The sequence below is a fragment of the Oratosquilla oratoria genome, chromosome 11 (genome assembly GCF_046742065.1).
Source record: "Oratosquilla oratoria isolate Oo_2021 chromosome 11, ASM4674206v1, whole genome shotgun sequence".
In the NCBI taxonomy this organism is placed as follows: Eukaryota; Metazoa; Arthropoda; class Malacostraca; order Stomatopoda; family Squillidae; genus Oratosquilla; species Oratosquilla oratoria.
Window position 1 is genome coordinate 14,148,902 of NC_134787.1, and position 18,746 is coordinate 14,167,647.

At 35.8% G+C, this 18,746-nt stretch overlaps 1 protein-coding gene across 1 annotated transcript in view; it reads left to right on the forward strand.

The window, feature by feature from the left end:
* Window positions 1–3,989: 3,989 nt before the first annotated feature.
* The window catches only part of LOC143029605 (facilitated trehalose transporter Tret1-like), a 40,592-nt gene continuing 25,835 nt past the window's right edge, over window positions 3,990–18,746 (forward strand). Inside the window, exons 1-4 of the mRNA XM_076192331.1 lie at window positions 3,990–4,064; window positions 11,091–11,151; window positions 13,574–13,700; window positions 18,060–18,454. Coding sequence (XP_076048446.1) covers window positions 4,045–4,064; window positions 11,091–11,151; window positions 13,574–13,700; window positions 18,060–18,454 — 603 coding nt within the window. The 5' untranslated portion in view covers window positions 3,990–4,044. The remainder of the gene's footprint in view (window positions 4,065–11,090; window positions 11,152–13,573; window positions 13,701–18,059; window positions 18,455–18,746) is intronic.

Genomic DNA, 18,746 nt, shown 5'->3' on the forward strand with positions numbered 1-18,746 from the left:
TTTTTCGGTAAGATTAAAATGTACTCACATAACACGATTTATTTAATCCTAGTACTATTCCTACTACTAAACATTCAAGATAGGTCCATCCTTAGATGGACAACGGGTCGTGCTAATTACCGACCTGTACGGTCCAGAGCCGTGCGGATGTACACTGTCCGGTACCGTCAGGACAAGTAGCATATATATTAACATAATGCTTGTTTTTTGAGGTGAAAATTATTTCTATTATATCATATATATATATATATATATATATATATATATATAATATATATATATATATATACATATATATAATATATGTATGTATATATAAGTTTTTTCTCTGCCGACGAGCCCTGTCCTGAACCGCCGACGCTTACCAGTCGACCGACGTGTAACATAACCGACAAATAACTCAAAACCGACATATTATATCATTTTCACCACAAAAACAAACGTTATGTTAATTTATATGCTGCTTGTAGGTAATTTTGAATTACTTGTCGCTCCATGCATTTTGTATGACCCTATCTAGACAATATTATGGTGTCGAGACGATGTCCTGACAGCTCTGAATGGTGTCCTAGCGGTACCGGACGGTATGCGGACGGCTCTGGTCGGTAACGGATGGTAATTAATTAAATGCTCTTTTGCCTTAAACCGCATATATGTGGCGTGACCACTTAAACCTTCATGAAGTAATTAGTTTATGAAGATACGGTTCTTAACACTCATGCTGCTATAAATGAATTCAGTTGTCAAAGTTTTGCAAAATATTCATAACCACTTAACTGTTTATAAAATAGTTGTTTTTATAGAATTTCGATTCTAACAAAAGTAACCTATAAAAGCAATAAATTTGATAATTTTTGTCCAATTTCGCAAAATATTAATGTCATGTAAAACACTACCAAATTGAATGGAATTGGAAATATCTGCAGTACAGAGGAAAATCAGGTGGAAATGCAACATGTACACATTTGCCAAGTCAGTTGTTAGGACAACGTGTCACTGTGACGATATAAGAGAAAAGTTTGATAGATTCGTTGACCGTTCATCTTTACCAGGAGGGAATGCAGATTAACGTTACATTTTAATGCAAATATTTCCTTCCAGACTGTTCCGTGAGTAAATAAGCATTGCTATGTTACGTAAAGTACTTTTTTTTTCCTTGAGTGGGGGATGTCGATAATTGTCCCTCTTCATTTTTCACTTTTCGTCACCTTTTTCCAATTCTCAAAAATAAACTAGGTAAATGAATAAAATAGTGAACCAAATGATTAATTAGTCAATAAATTGATTAATAAGGCGTTCGAGTTCGAGAGGTTTTTTTTATTTCATGAAATGCTCAAGTGGAGTGTTGCCGAGAATTGAAGCTATTACCAAAGACTATATAGGAAAGATTCTATATTTTACTAATAAGAAAACGTCATCCATCCAGCGTGAATGCGCGCCATCTATCGACAGAGCCGCAAACTATAAATCGGAAGTGGCGTAGCGCGGCTTTCAAATCATACTTAACTTGTATTATATATAGTGTTTATGGAAATTTTAAAACTGATCCTTTCGCTAAAATAATCAACATCTCGAAAAAGTTTTATTTTCTCTTTATAAAATAATGAGTAGTAATTTTATGACTTTTGCATGCAAACAAGACTATTTAATATACTGTATGCTTTACACACATGATCATATTTATAAAATCAAGTTGGTAAAATACCTCTGCACAATGCATCATTCTTTACTAAATATTTGAAATTGAGTAAACAGTTAAAATTTAAAAGATTATTTTAGTTATATTTATTTTATTATTTCTGTAATATCATGTTTTTCTTGTTTGTGCTTGTGCTTATGTTTGAGCTTTGTATACTTATTCAAGTGTCTGTACACAAATTATACAAACAAGGATAGTAAAAGTTTGGTATACATGAGATTCTTTTATTTGCAACAAAGCAATACTGTCTTGTAAAGAACATATACCAAACAAACTAAAAGAAATAACATTATGCAACTTCAAAAATGAACCATACATCAGGCAACCAAAACATGCAATCAGATATTAAATACCAAACAAAACATTGGAAAATCAGTAATCAAAAACAATAATATGAAACAAAAATAAACAAAGAAGCAGACATAACATGCATAAGCAAAAATAAAGCAAAAAATGTTAACAGAACAAAGGAAAATTCCAAAAGCAAACAAACAAAAATATATACATATGTAGCAAGACAGGTACTGCATTGTAAAAAACATAGACAAAAATAAAAGGATGAACATGTAAGAAACAAGTCACAAAATCAAGCAAACAAGATTTGCAATCATACATAAAAAAAAAATTGCAGAGGATAAAAGCGTAACTTCTTTGATCAAATTACATGGAAATCACACATTTTACAGATAATAGGTAAAATAATGCAACCACATGCTAGTTTTTTATATGAAATTATGCATTTGAGCAAAAACCGTCCTCGTTTGAGATTTGGTCGGCTTTGAGTGAGTCGGACGGCATTCGTAGCTGCGGTTGGTAATTTTGCAGAGGATAAAAACGTAATTTATCTTTGATCAAATTACATGGAAATCACACATTTTAAAGAAAATAAGTCAAATAATGCAACCATATGTTAGTTTTTTATACAAAATCGTGCATTTGAGTATAAACCGTCCTTGTTCGGCGTTGGTCGGCTATTAGTGAGTCGGACGGCATTCGTAGCTGTGGTTGGTAATTTTGCAGAAGATAAAAGCGTAAATTTTCTTTGATCAAATTGCATGAAAATCACACATTTTAAAGAAAATAGGTCAAATAATGTAACCATATGCTAATTTTTATATAAAATTATGCATTTGAGCAAAAGCCGTCATTGTTTGGGTTTGGTCGGCGTTGGTCGACTTAGGTAATTTTGCAGACGATGAAAACGTAACTTCTCCATGATCAAATTACATGAAAATCACACATTTAAAAAGAAAATTGGTCAAATAATGCAACCATATGCTAATTTCTATATAAAATTGTGCATTTGAGCAAAAGCCGTCATTATTTGGGTTTGGTCGGCGTTGGTCGACGTTTAGTGAGACCGTAAAAGAACAAGCATAACGCAGAGAAATCATTCAACAAAAACCGTTAAATTTCAAAACTACCAAAGAAGCAGTCACAACCTGCCAAAAAAAAAAAAAAGAGAAGAAACATACATGCGATTCAACTTTTTTTTTTTGCTGTGCATTTGGCCATTTATTCAAAATTAAGGTAAAAGTTTATAACTTTACCACTTAAGCTAAGAACATGACATAACTATATCAAAGTTGCTGTGCCTGCCTGGGACTGCCATAAAGATATGGTATGAATTTGACATGATCAATTCATATTTCTAGATATTTGTAAGGTATTCATCTATAATTTTCATTTCCAAGCTAAGTGACACTGCACTGAGTCTGACATAGTCATAAAGGTAAAGAAGATTTTAACTATGTTCTATTTTATTCCTCCATTTTCTGTTAAAGTTTCCATGTACTGTGTATGTTGAATCTCTTACCTTTCTCTATCTTTAGGAAAAACCTGAAATATTAGATGGGGAAAGGCATTTTTTTTCTTTTAGCACACCACACATGGGTGATAGTTCCGCCCACACTCCATGATTGAATGTCCCGCTTAATTGTAAACAAACAGACGATGCAGTTAATTAAAACTGGTGATTGACGTAAACGCCATCTAGTGAGAGAGCCGCACACTAAAATGTATGTGGACGATGCGGCTCTCCGTGAGCTTTCCCGTCTTTCCTATATAGTCTTTGCTATTACTGTTAAAGTTTTGAAAGACGGCTAGATAGATACTGAGAGAACTAACTCAGGTTTAACTGTAGAAAAATTATACCCACACCACCACACACCACACCACAACCAGGTCTGAATTTCAAAGTCTGTAACCTTAATCCTACTCGCCTTTTATGTGGAGTAAAATTTATAGCAATATTTTACAATATGAAGCTTATCGTATAACACGGCTTGTCGCGTGCAGGTTGAAGTCAGTTCTTCCTCGACAGTCGAGGACTTCGCACATCACAGATGTCTGCGAACTCACCAAGGTAGACAAACCGATCTCATACTGTTCGTTGCATATTCTTAATATTTTCTTCTGGCACATACAATGGAGAGTAAACAGATATACATAGACAGGGAAGTGTTGAGAAATTGTGGGAACAGGATTTCATGATGATGGGGAAACTAGGCGGATGTAAGATGTAGGATGATTATTCGAATGAGAGAAAGGCCCAGAAACTATGTGAGACAATGAATTTAATCACCTAAGATTTGCGGACGACATTATTCTCATTTCAGTGAGAGTAGAAGACTTGCAAGATATGCTGAGTGATCTAAACAAGGAAAGTCTCAAAGTAGGTTTAAAAATTAATAAAAGTAAAATGGAACTCCAAAATAAAGAAATTGATCGAGGCTGAGAGTTTTGAAGACACTGAAGAGTATAATTATTTAGGTCAAATGGTAAAAGTGACTAAAGATCACGATAATGAAATAAAAACTCTTATAGACGTTTTGTATAAGGTCACGAGACTTTTATGTTTGGGACGCAAAGTGTACAATCAATGCAGAAACTAACGAAAGTGATGGAGACAAAGCTAGGGAGTGCACAAAGAAGAATGATAGAAATAACGCTGAAGGAGAGACAGAGGGCAAGTTGGGCGAGAGGGCAGACTAGAGTGAAAAATATTGTGGAGGCAGTAAAAGAGAGGAAGTGAAATTGGGCAGGTAAAATTAGCGCGAGCGAATGATGAGCGATAAATCAAGTGTGTTACTGAGTGGACGCCGCGAGATAGGAAGCGTGCAAGAGGGAGACCAGACAGAATGTGGAGAGACGAGATAGAGAAGTTTGTAGAAGTGACGTCTGATAGATGGTTAACAAAACACTTCATATCAAGGTCAGTTGAATAAAAGCGTTTAGTGTGATCCCGAGTAGGCTGCATATGTAGAGTTTAGTCGTGATAAAGGAACTAATATTCAGCAGTCCTAATGATATCCTATTATGATTTTTTTTTCCACCAAGAAGAAATATTCCTGATGATAAGAACCTTAATGATGTATTTAAAATCACTTAGCTATCTAATGTCCTTTACGAAAGGCGTATGTAGTTTTGGTGTTGTGATTTATTTTCAATAAGGTGGCAGTCATGGTCATATATATATATATATATATGTGTATGTTTCTTAAGACAGATTGAACATTTTTAGAAGCTCCGCCATGGGATACGAACCCTGACCCGTGCGTCGAAAATCACGAGGTCAAGACGTTAGCAACCATGCCACGGTGATGATTCAAAAGGACTGTACTAGTCCCCGACCACCCTTCACGTAACATTGGAAGATCTAATCTCAATTTCATCTAATCCCGTATTAGGCGAGCCTTCCGACAAGTTGTGTATGTTTCTTAAGACAGATTGAACATTTTTAGAAGCTCCGCCATGGGATACGAACCCTGACCCGTGCGTCGAAAATCACGAGGTCAAGACGTCAGCAACCATGCCACGGTGATGATTCAAAAGGACTGTACTAGTCCCCGACCACCCTTCACGTAACATTGGAAGATCTAATCTCAATTTCATCTAATCCCGTATTAGGCGAGCCTTCCGACAAGTTGTGTATGTTTCTTAAGACAGATTGAACATTTTTAGAAGCTCCGCATGGGATACGAACCCTGACCCGTGCGTCGAAAATCACGAGGTCAAGACGTTAGCAACCATGCCACGGTGATGGTTCAAAAGGACTGTACTAGTCCCCGACCAGGCTTCACGTAACATTGGAAGATCTAATCTCAATTTCATCTAATCCCGTATTAGGCGAGCCTTCCGACAAGTTGTGTATGTTTCTTAATATATATATGTATATATAGATATATATATATATATACATACATATATATATATATATATATACTGTATATATATATATATATATATATATATATATATATATATATATATATACAGTATATCCAAGAATTTACACCTTGACATAGTGGGTACATGGTCTACCCCATCTACCTTTTAACTTGTTGGTGATATCCTATTATTGAATTGTAGATAACTGGTGGAAATAAGTTGCTTCCCCCTTTATGGTGGGGAGAATGTTAAAGATTGTATGGTCAAGGTTGCCTGGGTCTATTTTAATGAAACACTTTACTTGGGTTCTCAAGTCACATCAGGTTTCGTTATTTAGAAGTGGGAATGAAGACGTTCCAAAACTATTTCAGTTGTAATGTCGTACATCTACTTTATTTATCATTTGGTCTTTAGTGAACTATTAATAGACTAAAATATTATAAGAACTTTATTCATGATTTGTCATAGTCAAGGAAAATTATCTTTTGTTAAATACCAGTGTGTTGGAGATGATTGTTGGAGAACTTTTATAAGAATGTATTGTTGTTATTAAGAAAATAGAAAAGAATAAAAGACAAGCAAGATCAATTTAATTACCACAACCTGAGAAAAAGGTTAGTTTCCGAAGAAAATTATTAATAACAATAGAACATTATGTTGAATAATATCCAGCGATAACATTGCAGTGATCAATTTATCTACAATAGCTAGTTTGGAATGTGGTAATCTATAGGCATGTATATATATATATATATATATATATATATATATATATATATATATATATATATATATATATATATATATATATATATATATATATATAGGTTGAGACCCTGGTTTTACTTTGGTTTGATGTTTTTAAACAGTTGTTTTGACCAAGGTGTCTCCCAGTAAATCAATTACTTTATTGTGCTTCAAGAGCAATGCAACCAAACTTTCATCCAACACAGGACAACTAATAGGTTCTAGTTCATACTTATATTTCTCTCCTAAATCTGTTTCTTCCTGAATTAAACAGATTTACGAAATTGATGATCCCACCTCCTCAGTAGGTTACTCTCATTTAAAATCTTGATGGGTTTTGTACAAACTTGAAAAAATCCTATTTGTGTTCCTTTTCTTAAGACTATGTCTGTATTCAAAGTATTAATTGTGGTTAAGTGAAACATCGTTTGCTGCAATATCACGGAGTTTATTTCGTAGATCTACGCACTACCAGAGCCAAGAACATTTTGCCCTCGGGCATAAACTGGGGGCCTGGCACAGGCTAGGGGCATGACATCTGACACCCTGTTGCCAGGTGGAACTTGTAGGTAGAACAGTACATATACATATACATATATATATATATATATATATATATATATATATATATGTGTGTGTGTGTGTGTGTGTGTGTGTGTGTGTGTGTGTGTGTGTGTGTATGTATGTATAACATACATACATATACCAAGGCTTTTTCCCCCTTCCAAGGGAGGTAGCCAAAAAGGGAAAGGCATAAAAACACTCCCACCCATTTCATCCCTAAATACACTCCACACCCCTCCCACCCTTCCTCTCATCTGAGCACCTCCTGGATGACGGGTCATCCCTGCACCCTGCCCACCGCCCTGGGTCAGAAGCAGTGTCGCAAGACACAGTACATCCACAGCGAGGCCGCTTCATTTAATCGGCGACCCCCCCTCTCCGTCCCCCTTTGCATATAAGGCGAGGACGGGGAGAAATCCCTTCGGGCTGCGTCAAAATTTACTCACACATACTAACCCACCCCCCACTTCCCCGCCCATTCCTCCTCATGCAGTCACAACATCATCCATATACAACCATTCTCCACTCACCTCTGTCTTCCGTCCTCTCCCTTCCTTCCTCAACAAACATTCCCCTCTTCCCCTCTTTTATAACATAAAAACATAAAGTAAGAAAAATACATACATATGATAAGGAGTTTGCATGCAAAACGATTAGGGCTAACAGTATACTAAATACATGAATGCTATGGAATATAGGCATGACAAGAGCGCCAGAGTTCATAGCGTATGCGTATGGTCTGACAATTACGTAATGTAATGACTACGTAAACTACTTACATAAAACACTTACTATATATTGAGATTAAGTACTACATATACAATAAAGGAATATTACAATAAGGAGAAGAATGACACATACAAACTATAAGTAAGTATAAGTAAAGAGAAGAATTACTACATAATCACTAATATTTCTACCATGTTTTTGTTTGTCTTATAAATCCCTGAATCCAATTTCAAGCCTTTTATCCTTATTGATTCTGGGATGGTTAAAATTTCAGAGTCTACAGTGACTCCTTTCAACTGCACCTCTACACTGTTAATTGCTCTGGAGAGTAATAACATTGACTTTATTACGCCACCTTCTACAATTAGGAAAGACTCTTTTGTAGTTGATGAATGAGTAATTTCTGGGATTTCTTGAACATCTGAGTTGGGTTCACTATGTAAGACTTTATTTTCTCTTTGGCCAGACCTCTCTGCCCCGCTCTCATCCAATCTAGCATTGTTACCTTCCCTATCTATTTCAAGAGATTCTCTTATTACTCATACTGACTCTAAGTCCGGTTGATTTAAAAATGGGATTAACTGTGTTTTTACTAAGATCCCTAACTCAGCCGGACATACGATCATGCTCTCTTTTCTCATAGTTGCCAATCGTATCAATAAATCTCCTGGGAAAACAGATTCTTCTACAACTATCACCGGAATGAGCAAATGCTAATTTTTATATAAGATTACCTCTAATTCAACCTTACTTCCAGTTACTCCTTGCAATGAGTAAAGGATTGGTTCCAAGATTTTTACTCCTGATCTTAATTAGTTTAAAATGTTGCTAGTTATAACATTAACTACAGATCTTGTATCAATAAGTATATGAATAGGTTTATTGAAATGAGAGGTCCTATAAAGGTACTTCCAATTGTTATAGCCAGTTTATAATTGTCTTTGATGTTGGTGTTTTCTTCCACCGTTCTACCACTCTTGTCCCTAACACAATAATATCTATTTGTATTTCTATGGTTAGCTCTGTAGTGTTGTTTCATTTTGTGCCTGGGGATTTTCCTCTTGTTTCTGGGTGAATACGAAACTTTGGCATTGTTCTATAATCCTTTGTTCTATGTCCTATTCTCTGGTGATACAAAGAGGATGGTGAATATTTACAATTATACTCATTATGTCCCTCATGTTTGCAGTTTCTACAAATAGTGTTCATAATAATACTCTTGTGCTCTATGTCCCTATTTATTACAATTGCAACATTTAACTCTAGCATTCCTTGATGTATTTCTAACTCTATGTTCAGATCATCTGTTTCTGTAATAATTTCTAGAGTTCCTAGTTTCTGTTGTTGCATTCCACTGTCATCACATATGGACTAATTGCTTTATTTTCACTATAACCTTGAAGAAGGTGATCTGTCTTCCTTAGATCCATTGTTTGATATCTTTATACAGCTTTTCTGCAGTTATACAAAGGACGAAGTAGAATTTGCTCTAAAAAATATGAAACGAGGAAAGACACAGGGAAAGAAGTTCATTTTAAGTTACTTGTATACCCAGTGCATACGTCAAGAAAGTGTCCCTGAATTCTAGCGTAATGCTATAGTGGTTTTGCTTCATAAAAAAGGTGACCAGAAGGACCTTAGTAACTATCGACCGATTATCTTGTTATCAAATATATATAGAATATTCTCCAAGATTCTTACAAGTCAAGTTTTAGATGAAAACCAACCGAGTGAACAGGCAGGCTTTAGGAACGGATATTCGACTCTAGATCACTTGCAGGCAACGAACCAACTAATCAAGAAAACAACAGAATAGAATATACCTCTGTTTTTAGCTTTTGTTGTAGATTACGAGAAGGCCTTTGACTCGGTAGAACAAATAACAATACTAAAATCGCTACGCAAGCAGGGTACAAACAGATCGTAAGGGACATAGAAAAGATTTATACGAAAGGTACAACTGTAATTCGACTACATAAAGATACAGAAAAGATCAAGATCGAGAAAGGATGTACGGCAAGGTGAAATAATTTCACTCAAATTATCTACAGCTTGCTTGGAAGAGTTTTTCAGAAGGTTGAGTTGGGAAGAGAAAGATTTGGAGATTAATGGCGAATATTTGAACCACCAAGATTTGCAGTTGTCATTATTCTTATTTCAGAAAAAGCAGAAGACTTGTACGATATGCTGAGTGATCTGAACAAGAAAAGTCTCAAGGTAGGTTTAAAAATGAATAAGAGTAAAACCAAAGTAATGTTCAACACGAAAGTTCAAAGTAAAGAGATTATAATCGATGGTGAGAGTCTTGAAGAAGTTGAAGAGTATAATTATTTAGGCCAGATGGTGAAAGTGACGAAAGATCATGATAATGAAATAAAAAGACACATTACATTTGGTACCTGCCTCACGTTGTCAGCCTTTGTCAACGGCGTGATTGGCTTAGAACCTCTCGAGACAAAACCCGACCATGCGATATGTGTGTGTAAGGTCACAGCAATAACCATAGGTCGAGCCATATATGAGCTCTGAACTCTTATCCGGGAGGGTAATAGTTGTCGATAACGAGTGCAACACGTGGTCAAAGATGGAGAATCTCACATGCGCGCACGCACAAACAGTCATGACCTTTCATTTCTAGAAGAGAATTGCTCTTCTATCAAAATGCTTGTCTCTTCAAAATATCTAATCTTTCCAACATTTATGATTCTTTCGTATACATTTCTTCTTTTCGTTATATTAATGAATAGATATGTAGACAAATTAGTATATAAACAAGCAAATGAATATATGAATAAATGGATGGGCAGATGAATAAATCATTTATGAAATAGATAAATAGATAAGCCAATAAGTATGTGAATAAGTAGATGAATAGATAAATGAATGGATAAGTAAATACATAAGTAAATGAATATAAGAATGAATAATTAGATAGATAAGTAGATAGAATATGCGTGAATAGATAGATGAACATTTATATTAGCAAATAGATTGAATTAATAATAAATAAACATCATATAAAAATAGTTTAAACAAACACATGGATAAACAAGAATAGATAGGAAGATGGATATACGTTTTATTTATTTATTTATTTATTTATTTATTTATTTATTTATTTATTTATTTATTTATTTATTTATTCATTTCTATTTATTTATTTATTTATTTTTGTTTACAGAGAGTCAACATGTGGCGAAACAACCTTGAAGAACACGACGACTACAAGTGTGGCTAGACAGGTATGGAAGGCGCATAGTATTCCTACAATTTTCCTGCCTGCCTCTCTCCCTATGTTACTCCTCCAGCAACAACCTCGACCAGGTCTCAGGTGCGGCAACCTATGTACTCCAGAACTCCCACAGGAAGACCAGCTAAGAGATGGTGTGGAACGACACGACTCCATGAGTCTGTCTCCTGGCAAACTGCTGAAGGCAAATGTTGGAGTGTTTTTTTTTTCTTTTTTCTTTTTTTTTTCTTTTAAGGCTATCGACTCATAAGGTAGTTAATAAGCCTGGTGTGAGTTTGTACAGTCTCGACGTTGTGATCTGGGGCGGTACTAGAGGATCCAATGGGAGGTCACTCCATTACCAAGGACAAAGGGTTGGCACAAAAGATACTAAGGAGGGGGGACTTTAGCTTTTCCCTCAATCCAGTTATCTTCGCCACTTTTTGGGTCGTTGATAGAATTTGAATAGATCGTCAGTAAATTTGGTTGATGTGATTGGCAATGGCTGTCCTTCCAGGGATAGAAATAATATGTGTGTGTTTGAGGAGGGAGGGTGAGCATATTTCTTCTATAGGACCGGGAATCGTCATCACCGCCATTACATTTTCTGTCCATCTTTCTTGCCCTTTCCATTCAATATGTTCTACCTCCTAATAGTAGTCCGCCACTGACAGAATTGGCCATTGCGGCACAAGTTCATGTTTACGGACTAAAATCCATGTATTCCGCAACCTATAATCCGCAAATGTATATAATAATTTCAATACAAATTACACAATGACACCAGGTATAACTAAAAGATGGTGCTACATCTTCAAGAAACAAAACACTATTTTGCTGGAGTTTTGGAAGATGTACTATTTCTATGGCTGTTCATTCCAAACTGAATGGTTTGGTGTGAGGTGGGAGGGGTGACCGGAGGAATAGTATATTCACCCTGATGCTGCCTGGTGGCTAGTAGTAGCACTAGTGAGCTAGGCCGCACAAAAATTTTGCAGTAAAACCAGGTCCTCAAACGACAACACACTTCCGCAATTTCTGTATTTGAAGTTTGCGAATTTGCCCAGCATATGAAATCTAAATCCAGTTTTAGACGATTCCATGATGTCCACATTTATTTTCATAAGTTTATTTTAACTGTGGGTTTCATTATGGAACAAACCATTATTTGCATTGATATATTTCAAATGATCAAATCCGGCAGTCCGAAGCTTCGATCTCGGGTCCCTCTGATCGGGACTCATGATCAGAAGAAGACGGAATCGAGGCTTCGCGAATGCTGAATTTGATTATCATGGGTTGCTTTCGTGCAGAGGTTAAGCTCGGTGGTTCTTGGGCTTAGACTCAGTGGTTCTTAACCTAGGGTACCTGTACCCCCAAGGGGTTCGAAACCTTAAGCCTGGGGGTACTGTATATCTACAATGAGAAACCAAAGTAAGGTTTGTATCACTATCCTTTTCATATGTTTTAATTGTATTTGTATTGGATGGGGGTACGAGAATTTTTCTTCTGAAATATCAAGGGGTACGGACACTGAAAAAGGTTAAGAACCATTGACTTAGAGTATGGTTATCCTCTGGGATGGTGATTCATTGCTCAATTCAAGAGGACCTTTCGACACTGCGGAATCCATCTTTGTCCATTCACATATAGAACCAGGGTATGGTCAGAAGACCTGCCCACAGGGTAGTCCATTCACTTTTCGAAACTGAGGATCTATGATTCTTGTTATATCGCGGCATATCTTATTCATAATTGTCCGTGCAATCTTTTATAGTAGATCTCATTACTTTTCTTCATAATTCTCCTGTTATGTTTCTTGGTTCCAATTTTTAATTTACGTTTGGTGACATGTTTCCTTAGAAAAAGTGAACGATTATATTAGATCTCTGCATTTCGAGCCACTGGCCCATACACCCTACACTAGGTACCATCCAAATTCAATATAGTTCCTAAAGTTGGAATGAGAATTTATTTTTGGAGAAACCCCAGGGTGGTAGACGATGTGTGTGTGTGATTTGTAGGTAGGTTTCATCTGGAGTTGCAGATCAAAGCTATTATTCTGGAGTCTTTCTCTAATAAGGCTGATTTTTACTTAACATTTGTTTAATTAATTTACTTTATTCTTACTTAGTCATAATATCCTGTGTTCCTACCCTCTCATTATGGCCAGACTGATAATATTTGTAAAATGATTCATGAAATGTGTTTCTGTAAAGAAAAAAAAAATCAAATGACCTGTCTTTCGTAAAATGATAATAATTAGGCAACATTTCAAGTCATTTTGAACTTAGACGCTTGATCCTTAAAGAAGAAATACGAAGAGCTTGTTGGCCATGTAGTTGGCTGGTTAAAGCATTGTAGTTGGCTATGACTAAATATATCTATGTATACTAATGACGATTTCTTTTCTTATTTTACAACTTGTGTTGAAGGTATGTTGTGTCCTGATTTTATCGACGAGTATAACATCCATTGGGAATTTTATGTCTTGGCCCACCGTACTGCAGCTGGAAGCCAACAGCACATTACAATTCTATGAAGAAGATATCAAGTGGCTTAGTAAGTTAAATAGTACAGGGTTTATGATAAGAAATTAAGGTAATGCAACACAAACACACACACACACACACACACACACACACACACACACACACACACACACACACACATGTGCACACACGTATACACACGCATATATATATATATATATATATATATATATATATATATATATATATATATATTATATATATATATGTATATATGGGTGGAAGGGTGGTGAGTTAAACACAGAGAACAGTTGGAGATTTATTCACTGACGTTTCGTCCTTACCAGGACATTCTCAAAGTACATAGAGTTTCAGAAAATTAACAGCTTATATAACCCATCCTTGTCGTGTTCCCCTCCCTCTATCATCCGTCCTCTACCCTTTTTCATGTGACTCCGACCATGTCACTTCTCCCTCCGTTCTCAATTGTCCTTTTTACCTCCATGATAATCAGAGTACTTACCGCTCCTGCTAATTTTATAAACCCTTCCCTATGGTTGATGCAGGGGTGGGAAGTAATGTAGGCTGCCTCCACTATTTTTATTTTCTTTTTCTCTAGACCATTGTGGAGCACCTCTATCTTGTTCCAATCTGGAAGATGACCACATTGGTCTAAATGAACTACTAGCGAGTTGGAGGTTCTGTGAGCTCTGACGTCATTTTTGTGCTCATATGTCCGTAGCTCCACTGATCTTCCTGTCTCTCTATAATATCCTAACGGACAACCACCACATGGTATATTGTAAATTGCGCCCTTTTCTACATCCTTTTCTGATTTATTTCTATTCTTGATAACTTCTCCTAATTTTCTACCCGTGGAGAAAGCAACGCTCACACCCGCTTTTGTGAGAATATGTCCTAACTCCTCCACGTACTTCGGGTTGGGGACGGACAAAAACCCCGCCCTGCCTTCTCCGGACCAGTCGTCCTTCTTCCTTCTCATTATTACCGTTGCTTTCTTCCTCAATCTGTGCAGTAGTCCTTCCGGGTATCTGAGTTTAGTGAATACTTTGAAAATATATTTGATTTCATCCTCTAAAAATTCTTAGCTACAAAGAAAAATCCTATAACCACTCCGTTTTCAATTTTGTTGCTATGCGCTGAGTAGAAATTAATCAAATCGTCTTTATTGGTGCTTTTTCTGTAGACAGAGAATGATATCTTACTACCTCTCCTCCAAATCACCGTATTCAAGAAAGCTAGTCTGTTACCCGTCTCGTGTTCGATAGTAAACTGGATGTTCGGTTCGACATGATTCAATCTACTCAACTTGTCATCTAATTGTACCTCTTTCGGAGCGATGACAAGGACGTTGTCCACATATCTCAGCCAAAGCGTGTCTTTACCCATTATCTTTATGAAATAATCTGTCTCTAAAAGGACAATTGAGAACGGAGGGAGAAGTGACATGGTCGGAGTTACATGAAAAAAGGGTAGAGGACGGATGATAGAGGGAGGGGAACACGGCAAGGATGGGATATATAAGCTGTTAATTTTCTGAAACTGTATGTACTTTGAGAATGTCCTGCTAAGGACGAAACGTCAGTGAATAAATCTCCAACTGTTCTCTGTGTTTAACTTACCACCCTTCCACTCATTTGTCTTCCATACTTCAATATGTATATATATATATATATGTATATATATATATATATATATATATATATATATATATATATATATATATATGTATATATATATAAGAGGGAGGGTGGAGTGTGTTCAGAGATGGCATGGGTGGGAATGATTTTATGCCTTTTCCTTTTTGGCTACCCCCCCTTGTAAGGGGGAAAAAGCCTTGGTATATGTATGTATGTATATATATATATATATATATATATATATATATATATATATTCTTAAAGAGCAGGAGTCCAGGAACCATATTTTGAAAGAAAGCATACACTGGACTCGTCGTTGGAATTTTATTCCAACGTTTCGAAACCTGTCCGGGGTTCGTCTTCAGGGAAATACAGTGGCAGCAATAGGAAATGTATATAAAAAACTCCTATGTTTATTCCATCTCTTTTGTGATTTTTTTTATGGATAATGCTTTAGTCTAAAGATGTCATTTGTTATTCCATTTCATGTTTATACCAATATGGATTTGTGGACTGTGTGATATGGTGCCCATCAGGAATTATTTTCGTTCTTTTTTTTAAGTCATATCTGTCTTTTTGTGAGTGAGCGGTGCAATTGGTTTTTTGATATTTGGGATTCTGTCCTTAATCGGTGTTTACTTCATCCTACGATTGTGTTGGTGTGGTGTAGAATTGTATTTTGTTGTTTTGTTATTCATTGTATTATTTATATTATGTTATTATGTATTTATACTATAAGATTTTGTTGTGTTGTATATCGCAGATGCGATGCGATTATAAGATTTGGTTGTGTTGAATATCGCAGATGCGATGCCAATACACGATGTACGTACCAGCTTTACGGTAATGAATGTATTGTGAGTCCTGACTTACAGACTTTTGGTCCATCTTTTGTAGGCCACACTCTTATATTACAAAGGCAAAAGCGGAGCATATCGACAGGAGACCTTTTGGTCCATATCTAGGTCGGATGCGAAAAAAATCAAAATAATAATAAATGAATAAATAAAAACTATAATAATGTAAATAACAAATAAAATACATAAATAAATGCATAGGTATAGTTAAATAATAAACAAACAGATAAATAGTAAATAATAATAAATTGACATATAACTAATAATTAATGAGAATCAAACAGACAAATGATAACAAAACAAAAACAATATAAAATAAATGATAATCATTACAGCATCTTGCTTAGGTGTTTATCTAAATGATTCTTAAAGCTTCGAACTGAACTACATTGCACTGCCTCTGCAGGAAGTTTATTCCATTCATTAACTACACGGTTGGCGAAGTTGTTTCTACCCACTTCCAAATTGAATCTATTTCCGGACAGTTTGAGACCATTGTTTCTTGTCGGATTCTCATTCAGTATGAAAATTTTGTCACTTTTGATGTTGTCAATTCCCTTTAGAATTTGAAAGACCTGTATCAAGTCACCTCTAAGTCTACGCTTTTTAGGGAAAACAGATCCATATGTTTTAGTTGATTTTCGTATGATTTATTTTTGATATTTGGAATCAGTTTTGTGGCTCGCCGTTGTACTTTTTCCAGCCTGTCAATGTCTTTAATGAGATTCGGTTACCATACAGAAACAACATATTCCAAATGTGGACGAACTAACGATTTATATAGCTTGTTAATGAGAAACTTTTGAGTCAAAAGATCGCGCAATCAGGCCTAGAATCTTGTTTGCTTTCTCAGAGGCTGAAATACAATGCTTGGACGATTTGAGATCGCCACTGATAATTACGCCGAGATCTTTTTCACTATTCACTTTTGTTAACGAATTTCCAAATAACTTGTAATCGTACTTACTGTTATTTTTACCTATGTGCATTACCTTGCATTTACTTGTGTTAAATTTCATTAGCCACTTTTCAGACCATTGCTGTAATTTATCTAAATCTTCTTAAATATCTAATTGGTTTAAGTGATCATTTGCCATTCCGCACATTTTTGTATCATCAGCAAATTTGGAAACAGTAGATTTTAGTCCATGGTCTATATCATTTATATATACTATGAATAGAAGTGGTCCAAGAACGGAACCCTGAGGAACTCCACTTGTAACATTTTTCCATCTAGAAGTTTTTCCATTTAAAACAACTCTCTGATTTCGATCATCCAACCAATTACTAGTCCAACTTAATAGGCTACCACTTATTCTGTGTGAAGCTAATTTAGTAAATAGTCTTTGGCAAAGTCTAGATATATTAAATCTATATTGTTTCTTTTGTCATAATTTTTTTTTACGTTTTATCCCCTCGTATTCCAGACGATGGGTAGTTTAATTACATTTGGACTTCAGGGGTTTTGTCGCATATTTTGGTCACATTTATTGTAACCTAGAGATTACATTTGCCATTTCCTTTGGTGCCAGTATTGATGTGTGAATTATGCTATATAGTTTCCACCTGGAAGTATTTTCTGATATTTTTGGTTGTGCTATGTTTAGTCCTGGTGATATGTATTTCCGGTGACAGAGTTAATGGGGCTACCTAACCCAGTGGACCAGGTACGCTCCTTTTTATATATTTTCTATTGGTAACATTGTATTACCCAGAAGACGAACCCCATATAGGGTCCGAAACGTAGGAATAAATTTCAAACGACGAGTCCAGTGTATGCTTTCTATAAAATATATATATATATATATATATATATATATATATATATATATATATATATAAATATATATATATATATACATATATATATTCATGAATATATTTAGTATAGCTCACTGAATATTTTTACAGCCTCACTTCCATGCCTTTGCTATGCCTTAACACCTTTGGGCGTCGGCTACCTCGTGGAAATATTGGGTCCCTCTCGGCTGCTCGCCGTCAGCTTTGTACCTATAATCGCTCTCTGGCTGATAATGGGACTCATTCCGTCGAGAGTGATCCTGTACGTGGGCCGGTGCGGGCTTGGAATAGTAGAGGCCGTGCCAGGCACTGTAGTGCAGCCCTACACGGCTGAACTGGCCTCCCCGGAGCTGCGAGGCTTGATGACGTCACTGCCGGAAACGTTCATGACCTTTGGCGTCTTCATGATGTACCTCCTGACGATGTTTTCTTCACCGGAGATCGCCACAGCAGCTTGTGCTGCCCCAATAGCCCTTGTTTTAGTTCTCATGATCACCGTTCCCGAGGTAAAAATGTAAAAATGTTAGTAAATAAGTATACGAATAGGTCAGTCAGTCCATAGCCTCAGATCTGTCTTGTAGTAGTTGTCCCAGCCAGTTGCATCCTGGACAAATGTGTACTAAATAATTGCATACTTGGTTAATTGCGAAAAGGATAAGAAATAAGGGATTTAGATATTCACTACACTATGGGTTAAAGCTGTTCGAAAATAAGTAATTTGAAATTATGATTGTAGCATTTGAAATATTACACATAAAAAACTACGTTTGTTTTTTATTCGAGATAATTGCGTCACTA